Source organism: Elephantulus edwardii, unplaced genomic scaffold (genome assembly GCF_000299155.1).
Source record: "Elephantulus edwardii isolate Elephantulus edwardi_28Jun2011 unplaced genomic scaffold, EleEdw1.0 scaffold00091, whole genome shotgun sequence".
Lineage (NCBI taxonomy): Eukaryota > Metazoa > Chordata > Mammalia > Macroscelidea > Macroscelididae > Elephantulus > Elephantulus edwardii.
In genome coordinates this window covers 5,119,911-5,139,695 of record NW_006399841.1, presented here as the reverse complement: position 1 = coordinate 5,139,695, position 19,785 = coordinate 5,119,911, and the positions used below count along the sequence as shown (strand labels likewise).

Sequence of the window (19,785 nt, the reverse complement as noted above, 5' to 3'; positions counted from 1 at the left end):
TACCTCTGGGATTGCAGTGCAGTGTCTTGCCACTTAGGCCACCAGAGCTCCCTTCCTGCAGGGATTTTTGGAGACTATAAATCACATGAGAGATGTCTGTGTTTTTCCCGTAGACCTGCTGGTGGATTTGAACTGCCAGTGTCACCACTCTGTGTTAGCACAGTTCCCTGCAGACTATGCCACCAGAGTTCCCTGATACCTCATTCAGTCTGGAACAGTTCTCTGGTTTTCCTTTCTTTTATGAGTGTAACACAGTATTGGTGCAGCATCTGACTTCCTGTAACTTCACATGAAGCAAAGAGAAAACTTGGCATTAGCCGCCAGAGGCTGATTGCTGTGCCTTCACTCTGCACCTCTTTACCCAGTAACACCTCCAGATCATCCAAGAGCACACTCTACTTCCAGTAATTCACTGTAGTGGCCACACAGCACTCTCAGACACTACTTACGATTGGGGGATTTATTAAAGAGGGAACAGGTTATAATTCAGAATCCTCAGAATCAGGAACTACTCAGGAGACAGGAGTTTGATGAGGGCAGTTTGTCTGTAGCAGATCCTTGTGCGGCCTTTCCCTGAGTCTCAGCCTGACCTCTGCCCTGTTTGGGTCAGTGGTACGAGCCCCTGTAGCTCTGCTGTTACAGAGCTCTTTTAGCTGTGCTTTGGAAGCGTCTACTCTTCGGTAAGCCTCCTGCCTGCTAGTGCTCGTGTTCTGAGGGCTGGGGGTCCTGCTGCACGGGCCTCCTGGTTCTACTGCTGCTTCTTACCACTTTTCCCGCGTTAGAAGTCTTTGGCTCCTGGATTGAGGGGATTCTTGGTCTTGGAATGCTGTACTCTTTTCTGTTTCTGTAATGGCTCATTTTTAGCGTAATAGGATTGCAAAACTGACCAGTCCCCCCACATTAGTATCCCATATACCTGATTTGTGTGGTTCTACTTCTTAGGGGGAACTTACCTGATTAACAAGCTACTAGTCCTCTTGGTGGGCCACAGCACCTTCCATTTTATATAAGGTGCGCCTGATTTGAGCCATGGTCTCTTCATTTACTTGCTTTGCATCTGAAAGTTGGGCAGTGACAGACTATGGATGACAGCAAAGGAAGAAACTTTGTCTTGAGAAAGAGCAGCTAGAGTGCTCCAGAAGGCAGAGAGGGTGAAGCTTTGTCTCCTATCCTCTGGGCATGTTGGTAGGAGAGTCTAGTGCTGGGAAAAAGACATGATACTTGGAAAGGTATGCGAATGAAAGAAAGAGAAGACCCTCAATGAGATAGAGTTGACACAGTGACCGTTAACAATGAAAGGGCTCAAGTACATGAGAGATGATGACGATGGCAAAGGCTCGGGTGTGGTTCAGATCCCTTGTTCTGAGGGTCGCTGTGAGTCATAGTAGATTTAATGGGACCTAACAATGTGTCTCCCGTGAAAGATTGTGAAAGGCCCATACCAAGTACTGTACCTCATATACCTTGATATTTTTGAAGAGTACAAACTAGCTATCTAGAATATCTGATATTCCTTATCGTTTATGCATTTTGGACAAGAATCTAATAGAAGTTTGAGGCCTTTTAAAATTCTTGTTAGAAAGAACATGATGTTGATCTGTCCCATTACTAGTAATGTTAATATTTGCTAAGTTTCTCAATTGTACAGTGAAAAGCTTATTTGTACTTATTGTTGGTGAGTATAATCGAATTGGAATTGACCCACAGCTGACCCCTCAGTAGGTTTTCAGAAGCAGTTAATCTCACTGAAGGAGATTGCCAACCTCCCGTGGAGCAGCTGGTGGATTAGAACCGTGGGCCTATGTGATTGCAGTGCATTTTCTTACTAGTAAGCCACCAGAGCATCCTGTTGTACTTTTTAGAAAATAAACTTTGTAGAGTGATACTCTGAGACCATGTTTCTATCCTATTCCTTATCAAAAGTTCCAGTTTTAGCATCTTTTAATGATTTTTACTGGAATCAGATAGTATACTATGAAATGTACCAATGATTGTTTCCTCAGTCCCTAATTTTAAGAGTTGTTGTTGTTGATTGCTGTTGAGTTGAGCATCACTCTATGAATAACGAGACCCTATGAATAAAAGACCTGAAGCCTTTCTATAACTATTTTTGTTTCTCCAAGTTCATAGAGTCTCCAGAGGCATGTGGTTTAGGAAGTGGATACCAGTCCTACTTCCAAACCAGTCTTAAACTGGGAGCTCCACCAAACACCATCCACCATGGGCAGCAATTACGGTATTTGAGACCCCACTACAAGGTTCAACATCACAACAAACCCAGATGACCTCAGTACAGCAAAGTGACAGAAGACTGCTGTAGGATTTAGAAGAATGTTCATACAAAATATAGTAACAAGGGATTAAAATATCCCTTGGGCCCAATTTTTTAATTTAATTTAATTTTTTTAAATTTTATTTTAGTAATTTCAATGAACGTTTACAGAGATTTTAGATTTCCATTCATTCATTGTTGCTCGATTTTCTCTACGATTTCCCCCCAGTTCATTCTTCTTTTTTTTTCTCCTTTAAAGTATGTTTTAATTGTCCCATTGCCACAATGCTTGTCAAAACCAGTTCTGATTAATCTCCTTTGTCAGTGTGTCCTTTGCCATTCCCTATCACTCCTCCCTGAGAGAGATTTCACCCTGATTCGTAAGGAAAAGGGAACGGCATATTCTCTTAGCTACTTCCTGCTGAAAAAGGATGCTGTAGGTTTCAGGGTGAAGATCTTCGGGCCCAATTTTTAAATACCAGTTCCCTCCAGGAGGTCTTGTTGACTCTAAACAAGAGGCTTAAATAAAAAAACATTCCACATAGATCTTCAACCCAAACAAGAGCACCATTTTAGAGTCCAGCCGTTTCACCAGCTCCAAAGTGGAGATGAAGGGCCTGGCGTTATATGTTGTTAAGTGCCATCAAGTAGTGACCCTACGTTAACCCTGTTGTATAACTGTTGTCCTTTCTGTAAGTTCATAGAGTTTCCACAGGCATGTTTAGGAAGTGGATGCCACTCGTGCTTCCAAGCCTGTCTTAATCTGTGAGCTCTACCAAACATTGCCCACCATGTGTAACCATTATGGCATTTGATGCACCAATGGCACACCGTTCAGTATCAAGGAATCCTAAGTTACCTCAGTACAGCGAAATGACGGAACAGTGCTGTACCACGTAGGAGAATGTTCATTTTCAAACACAAATTAAAATAGCGGGATAGCTAGGTCAAATGATCTATTTCCAACTTTAGGAGGAAATGCCTGACTGTCTTCCGTAGTGGTTGTGTCATTTTACATTTTCACTAGGAGTTTGTGAGAGTTCTTTTCGGTCTTTCCACATCCTCACCAGCATTTGCTGTTTGCTCTCCTGTTGAACTTTGTTGTTGTTGCTGGGGCAAGGTGATGTCTCACTGTTTTGATTTACATCGAAACTAAGGCTACTGAACATTTCTTCATGTGTTTGTTGACCGTCTGACTTTATCTTTGGGGCGGTGTCTATTCAGATCTTGTTGCCATTTTGTGATAAGGTTATTTTGCCTTTTTTTTGTTGTTCTTGAAATACTATAAATTTTAGCTATGAATTACTTAACAGTTACGTCATTGCTAAATATTTTTTTTCCAGTCTGTGGGCTTCTTTGTAACCTGTTGGAGAAGTTTCTTGATGTGCATAAGGATTTGATTTTTTGTAAGTTTTTTGTTATGCTTGCGAGTCTATTCGTGCTGTAGAGTGGGGCTTCTGGAGTCATTCTTACCTTTTTCTTTTTTTCTTCAAATACTGAAAAGGGTTTCAGATTGAATATTTTATTAACATGGTAATTGTCTTTGTAACATGTGCACTCACACTTGCACACTCAGAATGATCTGCTTGAGGTAAAAAGCCTAAAATATGCCTAAGGGGGATAATGAGAAATAAAAAAATTCCTGTAGATTTTCATTATTGTAGGCAATTATGTCCACATCACTTACAAAGCTATTGCCAAATCTGTCCAAGGAAGCAGTTTAGGGGGGAGGGGGGATCTTAGGGAAAAAATTCAACAGTGGCATAGCAGAGCTTCTTTTTTTTTAAGAGTACATGTTGATTATTTGATCTTGTGTAATTGATTAGTTTAAGGGATGACAGTACACATTAGTTGATAATACTTATTTTATGAGTCAGTCTGTTGTTTAAATGAGAGGTGACCTCTGGGAGTAGCTTTGTTGTTACTTACTGTCCAGTCAGAGACCAGCCCATAGCTGACACTCTAGCAGGTTTTCAGCGGCAGTAATTCACAGGAATGAGATTGCCGGACTTTCTCCCACAGAGCAGCTAATTGATTTGAACCACATGTCTTTGGGTTGGCAGCACAATTTCTTACCACTGTGCCACCAGAGCTCCCTTTCCTATATGTACTGTGCGATATTTTTTGTTGGTTGTCATTGTTGTGAAACTAATTTATAAGATTGATTATTTCTTCTAGATTCTTTAGCTGGCATTCTCCTGCAGGGTAGAACTTTCCTATTCTCGTGCTTTTTGTACTTTTATCAGTATGACATTCTTTTCTCAGTGGGCTGCAAATCACTACACAGTAATGGTCCTGACTCTTGGTCCTAGTTTTTCCAACTGGATGAGGAGGAACACGGTTTTATGCTTACTGATGATTATTTTGGCTGCTGTGTGAATAGATCTGAAAAGAAAGAGAAGGGCAGCTCATTTTCCGCCTTTGGTTTTGCTGCCCTTTGGGATGGCTGAGACACTTGGGCGTTAGTCTGAAGGAGGGGCTAGCGGCACCTTTGATGAGCTGTGTGGAGGGAAGTGTGGAAGTGAACATGGCCATACACATCGGAAAATTGATATTTTTTTTAAAGCCACAGTTCCTCATAATTTGTCCAGTAGCGTGATTATCTTAATGAGGAGGAAGAGGAGGAGTTTAAGAAACTCATAATTTTCTGGGTAGATACTCATTTACTTTTAGACAAAAACAGTTGATAAATGTTTTTCTGTGGTAGTTATGAGGTGGATTGATTCAGTGACTGGGATAATTGGGATGGGAGTGTCAGAGACAGTGCGATTGGCACAGGACAGAGCGGAGTTTAGGGCTGTTGTACATAGGGTCGCTATGAGTTGCAGGCGACTCGACGGCACATAACAACAACAAGCAACAGTTTTTACTTTGGATTTCACTTCATAAACTAATTTAGATAATGGAAGGAAGCATAGTTACCTTAGTAGGAAATAGCATTTTAAAAAATACATAGGTTATCTGAGTAATTGTTAGTGTTTGTTTTCAGCCAGAAATAATTGAGAAATATTTTTCTGTGGTGGTGGGTATGTATTTTTGCTCATAGTTTTTTCATTATGTACTTTGTTCCTGGTTTACGCATTAAATGACTACTTTCAGAAATCTAAAAATAGCTGATTGTGCTTGCTTGATGGGTCATTTGAAGGGAGTAAGCACAGTTTATATATATTCTTTTTTTTTATTTTTATTTTTTTTAAATTTTTTTCTTTTTTTTTAGTTTATATATATTCTTAAACAGATTGTATTGAACAGAAAAATGTGTGTAATATTTATTCCAATCCTATTTTTTTTCTCTGATTTTTAGATACTATGATCAGATTTGTTCCATTGAGCCCAAATTTCCATTTTCTGAAAATCAGGTAAGATTGATTTTAATGTATTTTAAGATCATATAGTATTACAAAATACCCATTTCTTTCTACCCATGATTTCATTTTACTGAAATAAGTAGTATCTCTTCACTGTTTTGAGGTTCTCTAGGGTAGCACTTTTATACAAATGGGGAATATTTAGACCTATCTGATTTGCATCTTTTTCCCTTTTGAAGAAGGGTTCTCCTAGAATTTTATTGGTGCAGTTCCTTACGCACATCTGGGCTCAAGTGGGTCTTTGAACTGCATTTCTGTCAATAGACTCTGGACTAATTAGTGTAATTATTATACCTTTCCTGTTGACTTTTTCAGACATAAGTAGGAAACTATATATACTTCAAGAAGTATTAGTTTTAATCTTCATGATGTTGCTTTGAAAAATACTGGTGGGAGTTTACATTTGTATGTAAATATTATAAAAGCTGTTAAGCTTTGAGTGTACACTTTTAATATCACCAGCTTCATTCTCTCATTAAGAGAATGTTGAAATAAAATTTCATGCTAGTCTTATTTGGGAGACCTATTAAAAGTTTTTAAGTTGTTGAAGTATGTGTACATTTTATAAATAGTGTTACAAAAAGGACTTTGAAGGGAGCTCTGGTGGCCTCGTGGTAAGAAGCTGCACTGCAATCCCAGAGGTATGAGGTTCAGATCCACCAGATGCTGTGCTGGAGAAAGGGGGCAATCTCCTCTTGTACCAGTCAGATCTAATTTGATGGTACACACACACACACAAATAATAAAAACCAAAAAGCCCTTTAAATATCCTTATAGTAACACTTTTATAGGTAGATTGATATGTCTGAGATTTGCTTTAAGATAATCCAGGAAAAGTGTGTGTGTGTGTGTGTGTGTGTGTGTGTGTGTGTAGAGGGTTAGGTGGGTTAATGAGTAGGTGGAAGGTAAAAAGTTGAAGCTGGTGATGAGCATATATGGGTGTTCATTATGTTATTCTTTCTACTTTCACAGAAAAATAACCGAACCCACACATATTTAACTATGCTTAAAAAAATTTCCTAGACATGAATTTAATACAATTTTGTATTAGGCAGGATGAAATAATTTAGATGAGGTCAAGTTTTAGATTCCCCCCAAACTTTGCCGTGTGGACGCCTTTAAAAGTGGAGTTGCTCGGCAGCTGTGAGGAAGACAGACAGTCTCTTCCTGTATGATTAGTGGCCTCTCAAAAGCTGCTGGGTGGTCAACTATGAGCCAGTCCCACCCTGACAACAATGAGTGTTTATGAGTTTGTCCTCATGGAGTGATTGCTGTAAATGTTATCTTCTGGGAGGTCTGCCGTACACACCCTTTGCCTTTCCTTCTCCTAGTTTACTTGACAGGCGTTTTAGTAAGTGTTCAAATCATTGTGCTTATAAAGATGAATGAGGTGATTTTTTTGGAGAAGACAATATGTGTATATTGTGGATCTAAAATAATTATTTGAAACTGAAGTTTAAAAATTTAAGTTTTTAATTTGGAGTCATGGAAGAGGAATTGGTTGGTTAGAGGAAGTAATGCTTTAGACAGGTAGAGACATTTGCCTTTTAGCTCACTTTTGGTTTTCTGGAAAGAGATACTACATCTAAGCAACATCCAGGAAGGTAATGTAATTTTCTATTTTTTCCTCTTTATCTAGATTTGTTTGACATTTACCTGGAAGGATGCTTTTGATAAAGGCTCACTTTTTGGAGGATCTGTAAAATTGGGTATGTGTGTAGTTTTTATAAAAATAAAATAATATATAATACAAAACATTTAAACTCTGTATCCTTAGGTCTTTAACATTGCTTTCCATATAAGTCTTTGTGACTGCTAAGGCTTTTGTGGTTTGTTTTTTTAACTTTGTAATGTGTTGAGGTCACAGTTCATAGTGCCAAGGATTGTTTGGTGCAGAGCACGGGCCAGATACTTCTGATGTCTTGATTAACTGGTGTTTGCAACTAACAGAATAAACAGTACAGGGATGGGTAGAACAGAATACATCATCGGCAGGCAGTGCGCCTTAAGTTGTGATCAGGTCCCCGAGGGTGATGTTAGGATTGCATCCAGAAGTGCCTCACTGTGCTCCCTGGATGAGAAGGCTTAATACTAGCATCATTTATGTGCTAGACAGCACATGAATGAGACTGTGGGGAGAGGGTACCAAGAAGAAAAGGTCCCTGTGGGCAGGAACGGCACTCACTGCTTTCTGCTTAGGGTGTCACCGTCTCCTCCATCCTTTCTCCTTTGCCCCCACCAAGATAGCAAAGGTTTGGAAGATCTCCAAGGCAGTCTGCTTTCTCTCTGGGGTTTTGTCTCCCATTTCATCTGACAAATCACTTTGTTTTGCAAATGGCTGTATTGTGCCCTCATGTAAGTTTGGTTTGAAATTCTAACATTGGCGTTATTCTTGACTTTATTTTTCATTGGCAAAGCCTAGAATTTTTCTTTAAAATACTCTTATTACCTCTGTCGCTGCTGTCAGCTTTTGAGCTGTGATTTTAGTTCCTCCTTTTGGTTTTTAAATTGCTGCTCCTTTACTTCCTCTTCCACAGCGGGGACACAGTGATTCTCTGTTCAGACGTGTACAGGCTGACTGTTGTTTTGTGCCATCAAGTTGGAACCTACTCATAGCTGACTCTCCAGCGAGTGTGCAGAGGCAGTAAATCACACAGGAGATTGCCCATTCTTACTGCCTGGCTACGCCAGAGGAAGAGCTAACGGCTTCACGGCACAAATCGGCTCTCCTTCTCTGACCTGTTTGCTTACCATTTTTCATTTGCCTGTTGCTTTCCATTCTTGTTAGGTGCTGTTGTGTTGATTCCACCTCAGTTAACCCCACAGGGCAGAGCAGAACCACCCCATTTCCCCTGGCTTGTCTAGGCTCTCAGCTTTATGGGAGTGAGTCACAGGGTCTGGGCCCCTTGGAGCTGTGGGCTGGATTTGAGTGGCCAGATTTTCTGTTTTAGATGAATGCTTGTTACTTAACCAGGGCTCTTCTTTGTAACAACTATATTAACCTATGTATTTACAACATAGAACTTTTAATATATGTTTAATTAATTTAGATTCTTTTCTTTCAGAACTCATAGGTACTTAGTCTTTTGTCCTTTAGTATCCAGTGTTTATGAAAACTAATTTTGCTCTTTTATAGGAAACGAGTTTTTATTCCCTAGGAACATTTTTTTATTTGATCTTCCTTTATCCATTATGTTTAGGCTTTGAAGATTTAACTGGAACTCATTTTATTCTTTGTATGTGGCATTTGTTGATGGTCTTTGCAGGTTGAAGACTCATGCCATATGCTGTAAAGCAAAATAGCAGAGTTTGGTTGAAATGAAAAGTAAGCAGCTCTCATTAAGAGACAAGAAAATTTGCAGATTGACAAATTTGTAATGGTCAGGGTATTTGGAATGACATGATCTAAGGAAGTGATAGTTTAGAGAGTTTATGTACGAAAATTAAAGGAAATTTAGTGAAAATTCAGTGTCTGGTTGATATATGTATACATATGTATACTTGATAAAAACTTAAGCAAAATTCCATAATTGCGGCTAGGATGTGCCTGCATTGACTCAGGTGTTTAGTAATGAGAAACTGGCCTTACTGTGAGTATCCACTCTGTCTGAAGTACACCTAGTGAGTGGGGCGCTCTGAGGACCTAGTAGGAAGCACCTTCGCTGCGATCCTACCGGCACGTTCAGATGCACCCCCTGCCTCGCCAGAGGAGGATGGTCAATCTCCGGTGCGATTGACTGCCTCTGAAAACCTGCCAGAGGGTCACCTGTGAGTTAGTTCTGACTCAGTGGTACATAACAGAAACCACAGCACCACCTAGTGAGCAGGCTTAATTTTGAGAGGTGTTGGTACAATGGAAGGATTTTATTTGAATTAAGGAAATTAAGCAATATGAAAATGCCTTATACTTTGAAACTGACTAAAGGAGAATGAAATGACAGTTTTATGTTGGCTTGAATTTTAGGTAGTAGAATGCTGTAGGAATAGATGTCTGACAAGAGACTTAGAAAATGGGGGCTGCTTTATAGGTGAGAAAACATGTCTGGAAACTGGGTTTTGTGAGTCCGTAGGATGGAAGTCTAATATTTCTTGTTTTTATAAGAAGAAATAATCCTACAATTTTCCCTCTTCCACTCTCCTTACAGCTCTTGCCAGCTTAGGATATGAGAAAACCTGCGTGCTGTTCAATTGTGCAGCCTTAGCCAGTCAGATTGCTGCCGAGCAGAACCTGGATAATGATGAAGGCTTGAAGGTCGCCGCTAAGCACTATCAGGTATGCGGAAGAGTGCTTCTTACCTCATGAATTCCGGCTCATTGATGTCACTGGAAAAGAACTTGTAGCTTTGTAAATCCTTCTTTACACACAGTTGTTTTCTTGCAAGTAATGTGCTTTTAAAAAGAATTCATATTCTCGAGACTCCTAGATAAACGTTACATATAAACTCTTCCCTCCCTCACCATTGAATGTGTACCTACACCTAGTCCAGGGCTTGGCACATAATAGAGGCTCAGTAAATGTGGATTGAACGAATAAGGCAAAATCTTGGTAAATCCCTTTAAAACCAATTACTGTCATTTAAAAATTTGTTATTTCTATATGTTGTTTAAAAATTGAGGGGGCACACCTAACATTTTACCAGTGTCACAAAAATTAAGACCTCTTGTTGAGAAAATCAAAGTTCATTTCTGAGACTGAAGAAGTGTTGCAGACCGAGGGTTAAGTATATTTATAATTATTAGTAATGAGACAGACAACCAGGAATGAGCTAGAACAGAGAGCGTAAAAGACAGGGGGCCAGCAGTTCTCCACTGAAGGGCTCCATTCCTGCTTCCCTGTATCTTTACTGAAAATTATCAGAATGTGAATCACAAAGAGAATTCAATGCAAATGAAGCCAGGCTCTTTCTATTGAAAACCTTCTGCTTGACTCAGGAGGGAGGGGTCAGAAAATACAATGTAGGAGTCCGGTAAACCTTTAAGGATTGCCTTGGTGCCTCAGAGTGAATTCTAGCACCCGCCTCCTCCACATTCGGTTTATTACAACTATTTAGTATTGGCTTCCCATAAAAAAGACATACTTCAGTGTGATTAGATGATAGCATTTTCCGCTTTGATACACCCATTCTAGATTCCAATAGTTTATTCAGTATGGCCCATTTTGGCGTAGTTTCTTACTCAGAGCTTTGTCTCACTTAAGGAACAGTTAAATGATGATGATGATGATGATTACTAAGTCCTATATAATTATGTCCTCATATTTCATATTGCTTTATATTTTATACAGGGATCTCTGGTCACATAGTCCATAGGGCTTTGCACTGCTGACCCCAAGGTGCTGCCTTTCACCTGCTTGGAATCTACTCTCTGCTCCATGGGAGAAAGATTGAAAATCTCCTTTGGGAGGGTTAGTTAGGAGTTACTTCTCACTTGATAGTACGTAACAAAAAGGCTTCCCGTTCCTCTCACCTTTTGATTCTAGCCTGATTTTATTGGTTTACTAAGCTGTATGAGTTGATTACCCCTTGCAGAAACTTGAATTTTACAGTACTTCATGATTGGAGGAAACATGAAGTTCAGTTTAGTACAGTTAACGGAGTATCTCTGTGTAGCTTACCTGAATACACAGTCTTTGAATCCCAGACGGACTTACTGCCAGTGTGTGTTTCCTAAGAGCTCAGTTGTTTTAGCGTTAACCTCATCAGAATAGGATTGGGAAGCTCGACCTGGTGGGGAGGTTCACGAGGACCTCTGATGGTTACATGGCTACGTGCAGTGGCTGGTATGACCGTCCGCAGAAGACTAGGTGTATGTACTACTTTGAGTTTCTCTCGAGTTACCTGGCTTCTAGGAACCATCACAGGGTCTTGGGTTGTTAGCCCAAAGGAAATGTGTCTTCTGGGAGTTTGGGTACACCAGCAATGCTACGGGAGAAAGATGGCCAGTCTCCTCTTGTTTCTGTCCATCCCTGGAAACCCAACAGAGAGTCACTATGAGTTGGAACCTACTCGAGGCCAGTGAGTGGGTCGTCCACTGCGGTCACGTCAGTTCCAGCTCGTAGTGACCCTGTAGGACAGTAGAGTTGACCCATGGGGTCTCGTAGCCTATGAATCTTTATGCAGACTGCTGCATACAGGTTTTTGTACTGCCACGCTGTTGGAGGGGAGCGGGTTAACCACTCTGCTAGCAGGACTCGTTTCCTCTGAAAAGAGCAAGCTACGGAAGAGGTGAGGTTTCCCTGGGATCAAATGGAGAGCATTTTAGTACCAAAAAAACAGTGATGTTTAGCCCTTCTGCTGTTACCATGCTGCCTTGACGGCTTCTCTCGAAAGAAAACTCAGTTAATTGCCTCTGTGACTTTATCTTATTGTCCCTGTAATTTACTTTTAACCTTTTTATAAATCTCCTGTTATTTTATAAAGTATTGTTGAAAAAGTATTTCAAGTGGTTTTGCTTTTTTCCCTCTGTGAAAATATAACTATAAGTCTTTAGAGGTGACATTTGAAATCGTCATTGTGTGTGTAACTTGAAAATTAAGGCTTGCTGAATTTTGTAGACTTAAAAAAACCTTTCCTTTTCCCTTCTTCCTCTAGTTTGCTAGTGGTGCCTTTTTACATATTAAAGAGACGGTTTTATCTGCCTTAAATCGAGAGCCGACTGTGGACATTTCTCCGGACACCGTTGGGACCCTCAGTCTTATTATGCTTGCTCAGGCCCAAGAAGTATTTTTTTTAAAAGCCACAAGAGGTAATTCAAGTTTTTTCTTCATTTTGTTGCGTATGTGAAGAAGTGGTAGACTTTTAAACGAAGAAGGTAATTACAATATAAAGTGTTCAGTAGAGAGCTGTCCTTTTTGAACTTTGATTCATGGCTTAATGAATTTTCCAGCTCTCCTTTTTTGAATTAGTTATAGTTCAAGTACACGTTTAAAGTTGTAGTCTTTATGTGCAGGGGGTGAATTTCTGAGAACTTCTTAGCTATACCAGACATGCTGAGGAAATGAGTCACTGGGCTTGGAGACTTAGGACCACAGTCTTGAGTCAGTTGCCATAACAGACTCGACAGAGACAATGTTCTGCGTCCTTTCATCATGAGTAGTGACTGGGGTCTTAATGACTTGTACGTGGCCATCCCAGCTGCAACAGTAGGTCTTTGCCCACCTGGAGCAAAGGAGTCTGAAGAAAATCAAAGACTCAAGGAGACAATCTAAAGGGCTCTTGGATCATGTGACCCAAAGCCCTCCTTAACCAAGACAGAAGAACTAGTTTGTGCTTGTCTGTCACTATGTACTACTCTGACCAGGATCTTAATAGAAGGTCTTAGAAGACAAAACCTGTAGAGCAAAATTGAAAATAAACAAAGACCACATTCAGTGCCACTAGAGACTGGTGGAAAGCCCTTAGACTGACTCTTCGATAACCTTCAAGTTTAGTGCTGAAAGACATTCTCAAGGATCAACTTCCAACCAAGTATGAGACCGAGCTCTCACATGAATAACAACACCGTGGAGGACTGTATTCCACGGAGACCAGAAGAGCAGCATTTCCCAAAACCAAAGCCGAGTCAGCAGGAAGGGGCAGGAAGGAAGGACAAGTGGAAACAGGGAGCCAGAGAGGAAGAGGGCGGCATGCTGTCGGTTACAGGGGTTGCAGCCAGTCATGAAGCAGACGTGCACAGATTGTCGAGTAGAAAACCGTGAATTTGCTTTGGAAACTTGCACTGAAAGTATAAAAGTGAAAAAAACCCTGTAGGTCTGCCAAGAAATAATAAATAGCTTACCTGAAACACTTTAAGTTCTGCTATAGTATTTATAGTCATAAGATGTCACGTTTTATTGATGTAGCTGTTATTTATTGGGAACCTACTATGTGCTAGTCACTGTTCTTTCTAGGCTTCAGAGACAGTAGACAAGTAACATTATTTTCAGGAAGCTTGCATTTTGTGTTGAAAGTGGCAATAAAAGGAAGAAATTCATTAGTCATGAGCATAGGAATGAGTATTAACAAGAAAATGAGAATGGATTATGTGTTAGTAACTGGTGGTATGGTTGTGAGTTAATGTAGATGAAGTTATTCCAATTTAGATTCATTAGTTAAGAAGGGCTTGTTTGAGGAAGTCTTGTGAGAAATTAACCTAAAAGACATCTGAGTAGAGTCCCTTGTCCCGTACGTGAGGGAGTAAGGACAGTTTACTCTTCACTTTGTGACTGTTACTATCTGACATTACACATTTATGACAGTGTTAAGCAGTCTGTTTTGTACATTAATGCCATACCTCGGGCAGTAATGAGTACTGAGCTGTGAGGTGAGAGTAATACTGGCTGTGAAGATCATGTGTCTCTGTGGCTGGGTTGTGAGTCCCAGTGTGGAATGCTGTTTTCTGGAACTATTATAGTGATATAATTGGCAGTGATGTAAGAGATAACCGTAAATAGTGATGCCATCTTTGGGTCTGGGTTCTAATGCAGTCATTCTCCATCATTGCCTAATAACAGTTTTCACTTCATGACCTAGTTTTTGCAGCTTGACCATGTGGATGGATAAGTGAGGAGTAGAGGATGTGAGAATTTGAAATAGGAATCAAATATATAAATGCAGAGAAATTGAAAATAAGAGACCAACCATTATGTGGAAGAAATATAAATTAAGATTTTTTTTGGGGTGGGGGGAAGAATTCCCTTCATGTTGAGATCTACTTCACATACTGTAATATCTACTCTTCCATACAGTTCAGTAATTTTAGTATATTCATAGAGGAATGCAAATTTCAGAACATTTTCATTTCCCCAAAAGGAAATTCATATGGTTTAGCACTGATTTCCCATTCTCCTTTCCTTCTAGTTTCTATAAACCACTTCTTATTTTCTATCTCTATGAATTTACTCAGAGGATAATTAAGTTTTACACAGAAGAATTTAATTAATAAGGATTTCTTAAAGACAAATATTCAAACATGAGCTCTGTACACTCTGATCTATACTGTGTCATGCTGTGTCTATACTGTGTCAGATTACTGCATATGCTTATTTTCATGATAATGATCAATTTAATATTTTATTCTAGATAAAATGAAAGATGCCATCATAGCTAAATTGGCCAATCAGGCTGCAGATTACTTTGGCGATGCTTTCAAACAATGTCAGTACAAAGACACTCTCCCCAAGGTCAGTTACTATTTTTGTACACAGTTAACCAATATTGCATGTGGAAATTGTTGCATATTTTGGCAAAAAAGCAAGTTAAAAATTTTATACTTTAAGCTAAGAGAATACGCCATCCCCTTTCCCTTATGAATCAGGGTGAAGTCTCTCTCAGGGAGGAGTGATAGGGAATGGCAAAGGACACACTGACAAAGGAGATTAATCAGAACTGGTTTTGACAAGCACTGTGGCAATTGGACAGTTAAAACAGACATTTGGAGGGCGGGGGAAGAAGAACAAACTGGGGAAGAAGTTAGAGAGAATGGTACAGCAATGAAGGAATGAAAACCCAAAATCCCTGTAAATGTTCATTAATACTAATAAAATTTAATAATAATAAAAAAATTTATACTTTAAAGAAATTTGAAATTTTAAGAGAGTCAGTTAGAATTTGTGTAGTTATTTGCTATTTATTTGTTTTTCAACCTAATTTAAAACACATGAAACTTGTTTTATATTTCAGGGATGCCATTGTCTTTGCGCTTTACTGAACTTGTTTTTCCAAGCTCCCATTCTTTGTGGCGATAACAGACTGTCTTATCTCCAGTCTTACCAAATGAAATAATTGTGTACTTCTCAGTCATAGGCGATTTAGTACAGAATGAATATTTCACATGTTAATTATGCACACCTTCAGTTGTCTTATTAAGGTTTATTTTTAATAGAACATTAAAAAACCAAACGTGAGAAAGCAAAAAAAAGAATGGTTCAATTCAGTAATCTAATTAGAATTAGTTTTTGTTAATAGCTGCTTGAACAGCTGAGGAAAAGTGACTCTAAACCACTTGCTATAGGAAGTACTGTGCTTTAATGCAAGCTTTTCTGGAGTGTAATTGATAATACTATTGTAATGATCATTTGTAAATTGACAGATTTAGAATGAGAAAAGGATACGTAAAGGTTGAATGGGATGGAGTGTGCTTCAGCTAATCTTCAGAAATCTTGAAGTGGTTAATCAGTATGGTTACATGTGGCATTTGTGACATTTGACTTACACATCATACTTTGGAGTCTTTACAGACTGTGAAATTGCAGCCAACTTTGGAGAGAAGTAAAAAAGCACACAAGTACATCAGCAGGACATACTAGTCTAGTCAGAAATATATGAATGCATGTGAAATAGCTACGCATTTAAAAGAGGGCAAGAACTCAGGAGAAATTTGCCTAAGACTTTTGAGTATTAATTATAAAACTCTTAAAAAGAGGGTTGGAATCGCCTCTCACCTTTTTTTCATCTGAAAGACTTGATGTTGAGCTGCACGGTGTACTGTTACATCTGATTGGGCCCTTAGCTCAGTCCTGTCACGGAGAGAAGAATGTCACCTCTAAAGACCTGGACTCTGCTTCTGCAGCATTTCCTGGTATTCTGGAAAAATCTCCTGTTTAAGTACCAAGTGGCTCCAGGCTTCCTTTGAGAACCGGTGGTTTGAGATATAGATGTTTTTTATTGCTCTCTTTTTACTAATGAAGCTCATAAGGTATTTTCATATTCTAGTTATAAAACTGGAATATCTGCAAGTAGTGACCCAGGAAGCTAGGAAAGTATTCCCTGGGAGACAGGAAGGCACACAGGTAGTTGTTCAGTTTTTGATTCTCTTCCTTTTTTTGTCAAGACAGTGGTTCTCTAGTGGATTCCATGGCTTTTATATGGCATGTATCTCATTAAGCACAGTGACGTTGCAGGCTAGCATTTGGGGAGTGCCTTTCTACAAACACATTCATGTCTTTGTACCTTTTAAAATGCATTTTGGCTGGATCCCCCCCCCCCAAGTAGAACAAAATAATGTTTTATCCTCTTAGTCATTCATTCTTAACGTATTGTGTGTGTCTTGTCTGCCATGTGTTTTTAGTGTATAATACTGAAATGTTAATAGATACATGCTATTAAATAATTTTTATGTGGCCTCTATCAAAAGATATTTTAGGACATGAATTTAAGTGGGAACTTACTCTGCTGTCTTTTGTCTTTAAACATGATGAAACAGTCAGCTTTAAAGCAATCTCATTAGTCTGTGTGAGTAATTGTGGTTTAATGAACTTGCAGGGCTGGGCAGCGGCTCATGCGAAAGCTTCTACAGCTTTGTACTTGGTCCCCTTGAATGTCTCTTCTGCTCTCTTTCCAATGCATGCTTTCCTTTCTTGTAAACAAAAATGTGGAGTTCATGGCTCGATTAAAGAGCATTGTACAAACCTCAATTGGCTTCAGTTAAAACCTTAATTTTAATTGGGAGAAAATCTTAAATTCATTCAATCTGATCCTTGCAAACTCAATGTGGTCTCGTGTGTTTACGCCTAATGACTAACCTGTCTCTCAGCCATTAACGGGGTAATTCTAATGTCCGTCTCCTTCTCCTTTTTCTTCCTGCATCCCGTTGTTGTCTGTGGTGGTTTGTGTGGTTGGACTCCCCCCTGGTCAGTATTTTTATTTCCAGGAGGTGTTTCCTGTGTTGGCTGCAAAGCACTGTATCATGCAGGCCAATGCTGAGTACCACCAGTCTCTCCTGGCAAAGCAGCAGAAGAAATTTGGAGAAGAGATTGCAAGATTACAGGTGAGTGTCATTGAGGTAATTTTTTTTTTTAAATTTGTTACTGGTTTATTTACCAAGGGAAACTATTCCTTAAGTCACACAGTCATGCTGCACAGTTCAGGAACACAATACAAAGAAATTCTGTACATTCCAAAGTTATTTTGCACTCTGAAAGATACCAGCTTTCCTCATTTTCTCAAAATCCTTCTTAGAATCATAGTTTCTATAGAAATCTGCATATGCCTTCTTTCTTGGTTCAGCCATGGCAAACTTATAGAAAGTTGCAACGCTCAGGGACAGAATGACAGCTCCCATAAAACGCATGTGCAGCTGGTTGGCCAGCAGGCCTTGCATCTGAGGTTTTCCCAAAGCAGGGGAAAACATGGCGGTGGTTCTCCCGACACACCAACGTCCTTCCCTACTCATGGAGAAAGGGGCCTGAGGTAAATAAGTAATTGAGTCTCCATTTTTTTTCCCAAGTGAGATTCTTTGTTTGCTCATAACAGTTTTTTTCTCTGCCTCTGATCTCTATTAATAGAGGTCTTTACATTTTTAGGCTTACCTACTACAGGTTTTCAGAAGTTTCATATTTTATGTACAGAGTCTGTGTAAAATTTGCATTCAGCTCATTATTTGATTCATATCTGCTTTAAACTGAAAGTACCCTCAGTTACCATGTTTCAGAAACATATTCAGCCTAGACAGGCGACATATATGACATGACTTGTGGAGAACAGTTGTAACATGAAAACAAATCTTGTCAGCAGTATTTTCTGTGCCCTTGTATCCATACTGTCACTTGAAGCCGGTCAGAAACTTCTTGTGACACTGGGCAACTGCAGTAAAATCTGTTTATACCAGAGTTTGTTTTTTGAGTATTACTAGGAGTTAGGCACATCCAAGTGTACATTTTTTTACTTGAGCAGTTATAAAAATAAATCACTGGAAAGGAAGTTGCCATGTTAAGTATAAATATATCTGTAGTTCATAAAACATTACCAGATTTCCTCAGGGATTGTGCTTGTGTGAGAGTATTATTTGATAACAGCATGTTATCAAACTTGCATTCTTTTCTTGGGCAATCTAATCAATACAAAATACCATAGAGCATCTTTACTTTTTCTGAAAAAATGTGACGAGAGCATCCACAGCCTGACAGCACGTCAGCAGTCTCTGTATGTACTGTTGATTGTGTCCTTCAGGGTTTTCTACTATTCTTGCTATCCTTTTCTAAATGAGTCTGCCGCTGTTACTTTAAACTGACTGCCTCTAGACTTCTGTCCCCCCTGCTCATTTGCTGTTGTCCATTTGATCTCACGTAGGTAATTCTTGGACACAAAACCCATGATATGTATACTTTACTAATGAAGAAAAACCTTTCTTGCTGTTTGGTCTCAAAGACTTCAGGGGATCGTTTGGTTTAGAGTTAGAATTACCATGTCTTGCTTAATGTGCATCATTAATAGATAAAGGTTAACAAATAGAACCAAGATGCCATGACCTCCACTAGTAAAATTAATACAGCTGAACACTACCTAATTTGTGCTCCTAGCTTGAGCTGCCAGCCTCAAGGTACGTGATTCAAATCTCCCAGCTGCTCGCAGGGAGGGGGATGGGCAGTCTCCTCCCGTGCCCTTCCAGCCTCTGAAAACCCAGTGGAGAGGCAGCTGTGAGTCAGCTCTGACTTCTTGGCACACGACAACAACAGCAGCAGTTTGTTGTTCGGTGCTGTTCCATCAGCTCTGCAGGTGAAACCAGGCCTGATCCTGTGCCCTCCTCACAAGCTTTGCTGCGCTTACACCCGTTGCTGCCGCCACTCTGTCCATCTGTTTCATTGAAGGTTTTTCTCTTTTTCACTTCTTGGTATTGGTACTTTACTAAGCAAGCCTGATGTCTTTCTCCAGGGATTGGCCTCTCTTGATTACATGCCCGGAGTCTAATGTGCCCAAAGTTTGTAAACACAATCTTATCATTCATTTTCTCTTCTAAGAAAAAATCTGGCTGTACTTCTTGCAAGACAGATTTGTTTGTTCTGTGGCAGTCTGTGCTCTGTTGACCAGTCTTTGCTAAATGTCACCCAGGTGTGAATTCTCCTTTGGTCTTCCATAGTCATTGTCCAGCTGTCACTAGTCTTGTTTCGTGCTGATTTCTAAAGTGTCTTTACAGTTGGTTTGTTCACAGTCAAGATCCATACAAGCTTCTCACTTTGCAGCTGATGAATGTCTCTTACATGTTTCACTCTACCTAACTGGTGAAGTGGTCCTGTTGAATTGACTCTTCTCTTACTGTGATTAGTGTGTGAGGTCTCTTTGCCCTTTTGTTCCTTGTATGGATGTTGCAGTCTTCCTTTCTTGAGTGACTGTGTATTCTTCTGCAGCTTCCTTCCATGTCCTGTCTGGTGTTTCACAGTTTCTCGCTCAT

The 19,785-nt window shown here is 39.6% G+C and overlaps 1 protein-coding gene across 1 annotated transcript in view; it reads left to right on the top strand.

Moving 5' to 3' along the window:
• Positions 1-5,583: 5,583 nt before the first annotated feature.
• The window catches only part of PDCD6IP (programmed cell death 6 interacting protein), a 38,156-nt gene continuing 23,954 nt past the window's right edge, over positions 5,584-19,785 (top strand). Inside the window, exons 1-6 of the mRNA XM_006890609.1 lie at positions 5,584-5,631; positions 7,280-7,349; positions 9,786-9,913; positions 12,231-12,384; positions 14,700-14,800; positions 17,254-17,385. Of these exons, the coding sequence (XP_006890671.1) occupies positions 12,339-12,384; positions 14,700-14,800; positions 17,254-17,385 (279 nt within the window). The 5' untranslated portion in view covers positions 5,584-5,631; positions 7,280-7,349; positions 9,786-9,913; positions 12,231-12,338. The remainder of the gene's footprint in view (positions 5,632-7,279; positions 7,350-9,785; positions 9,914-12,230; positions 12,385-14,699; positions 14,801-17,253; positions 17,386-19,785) is intronic.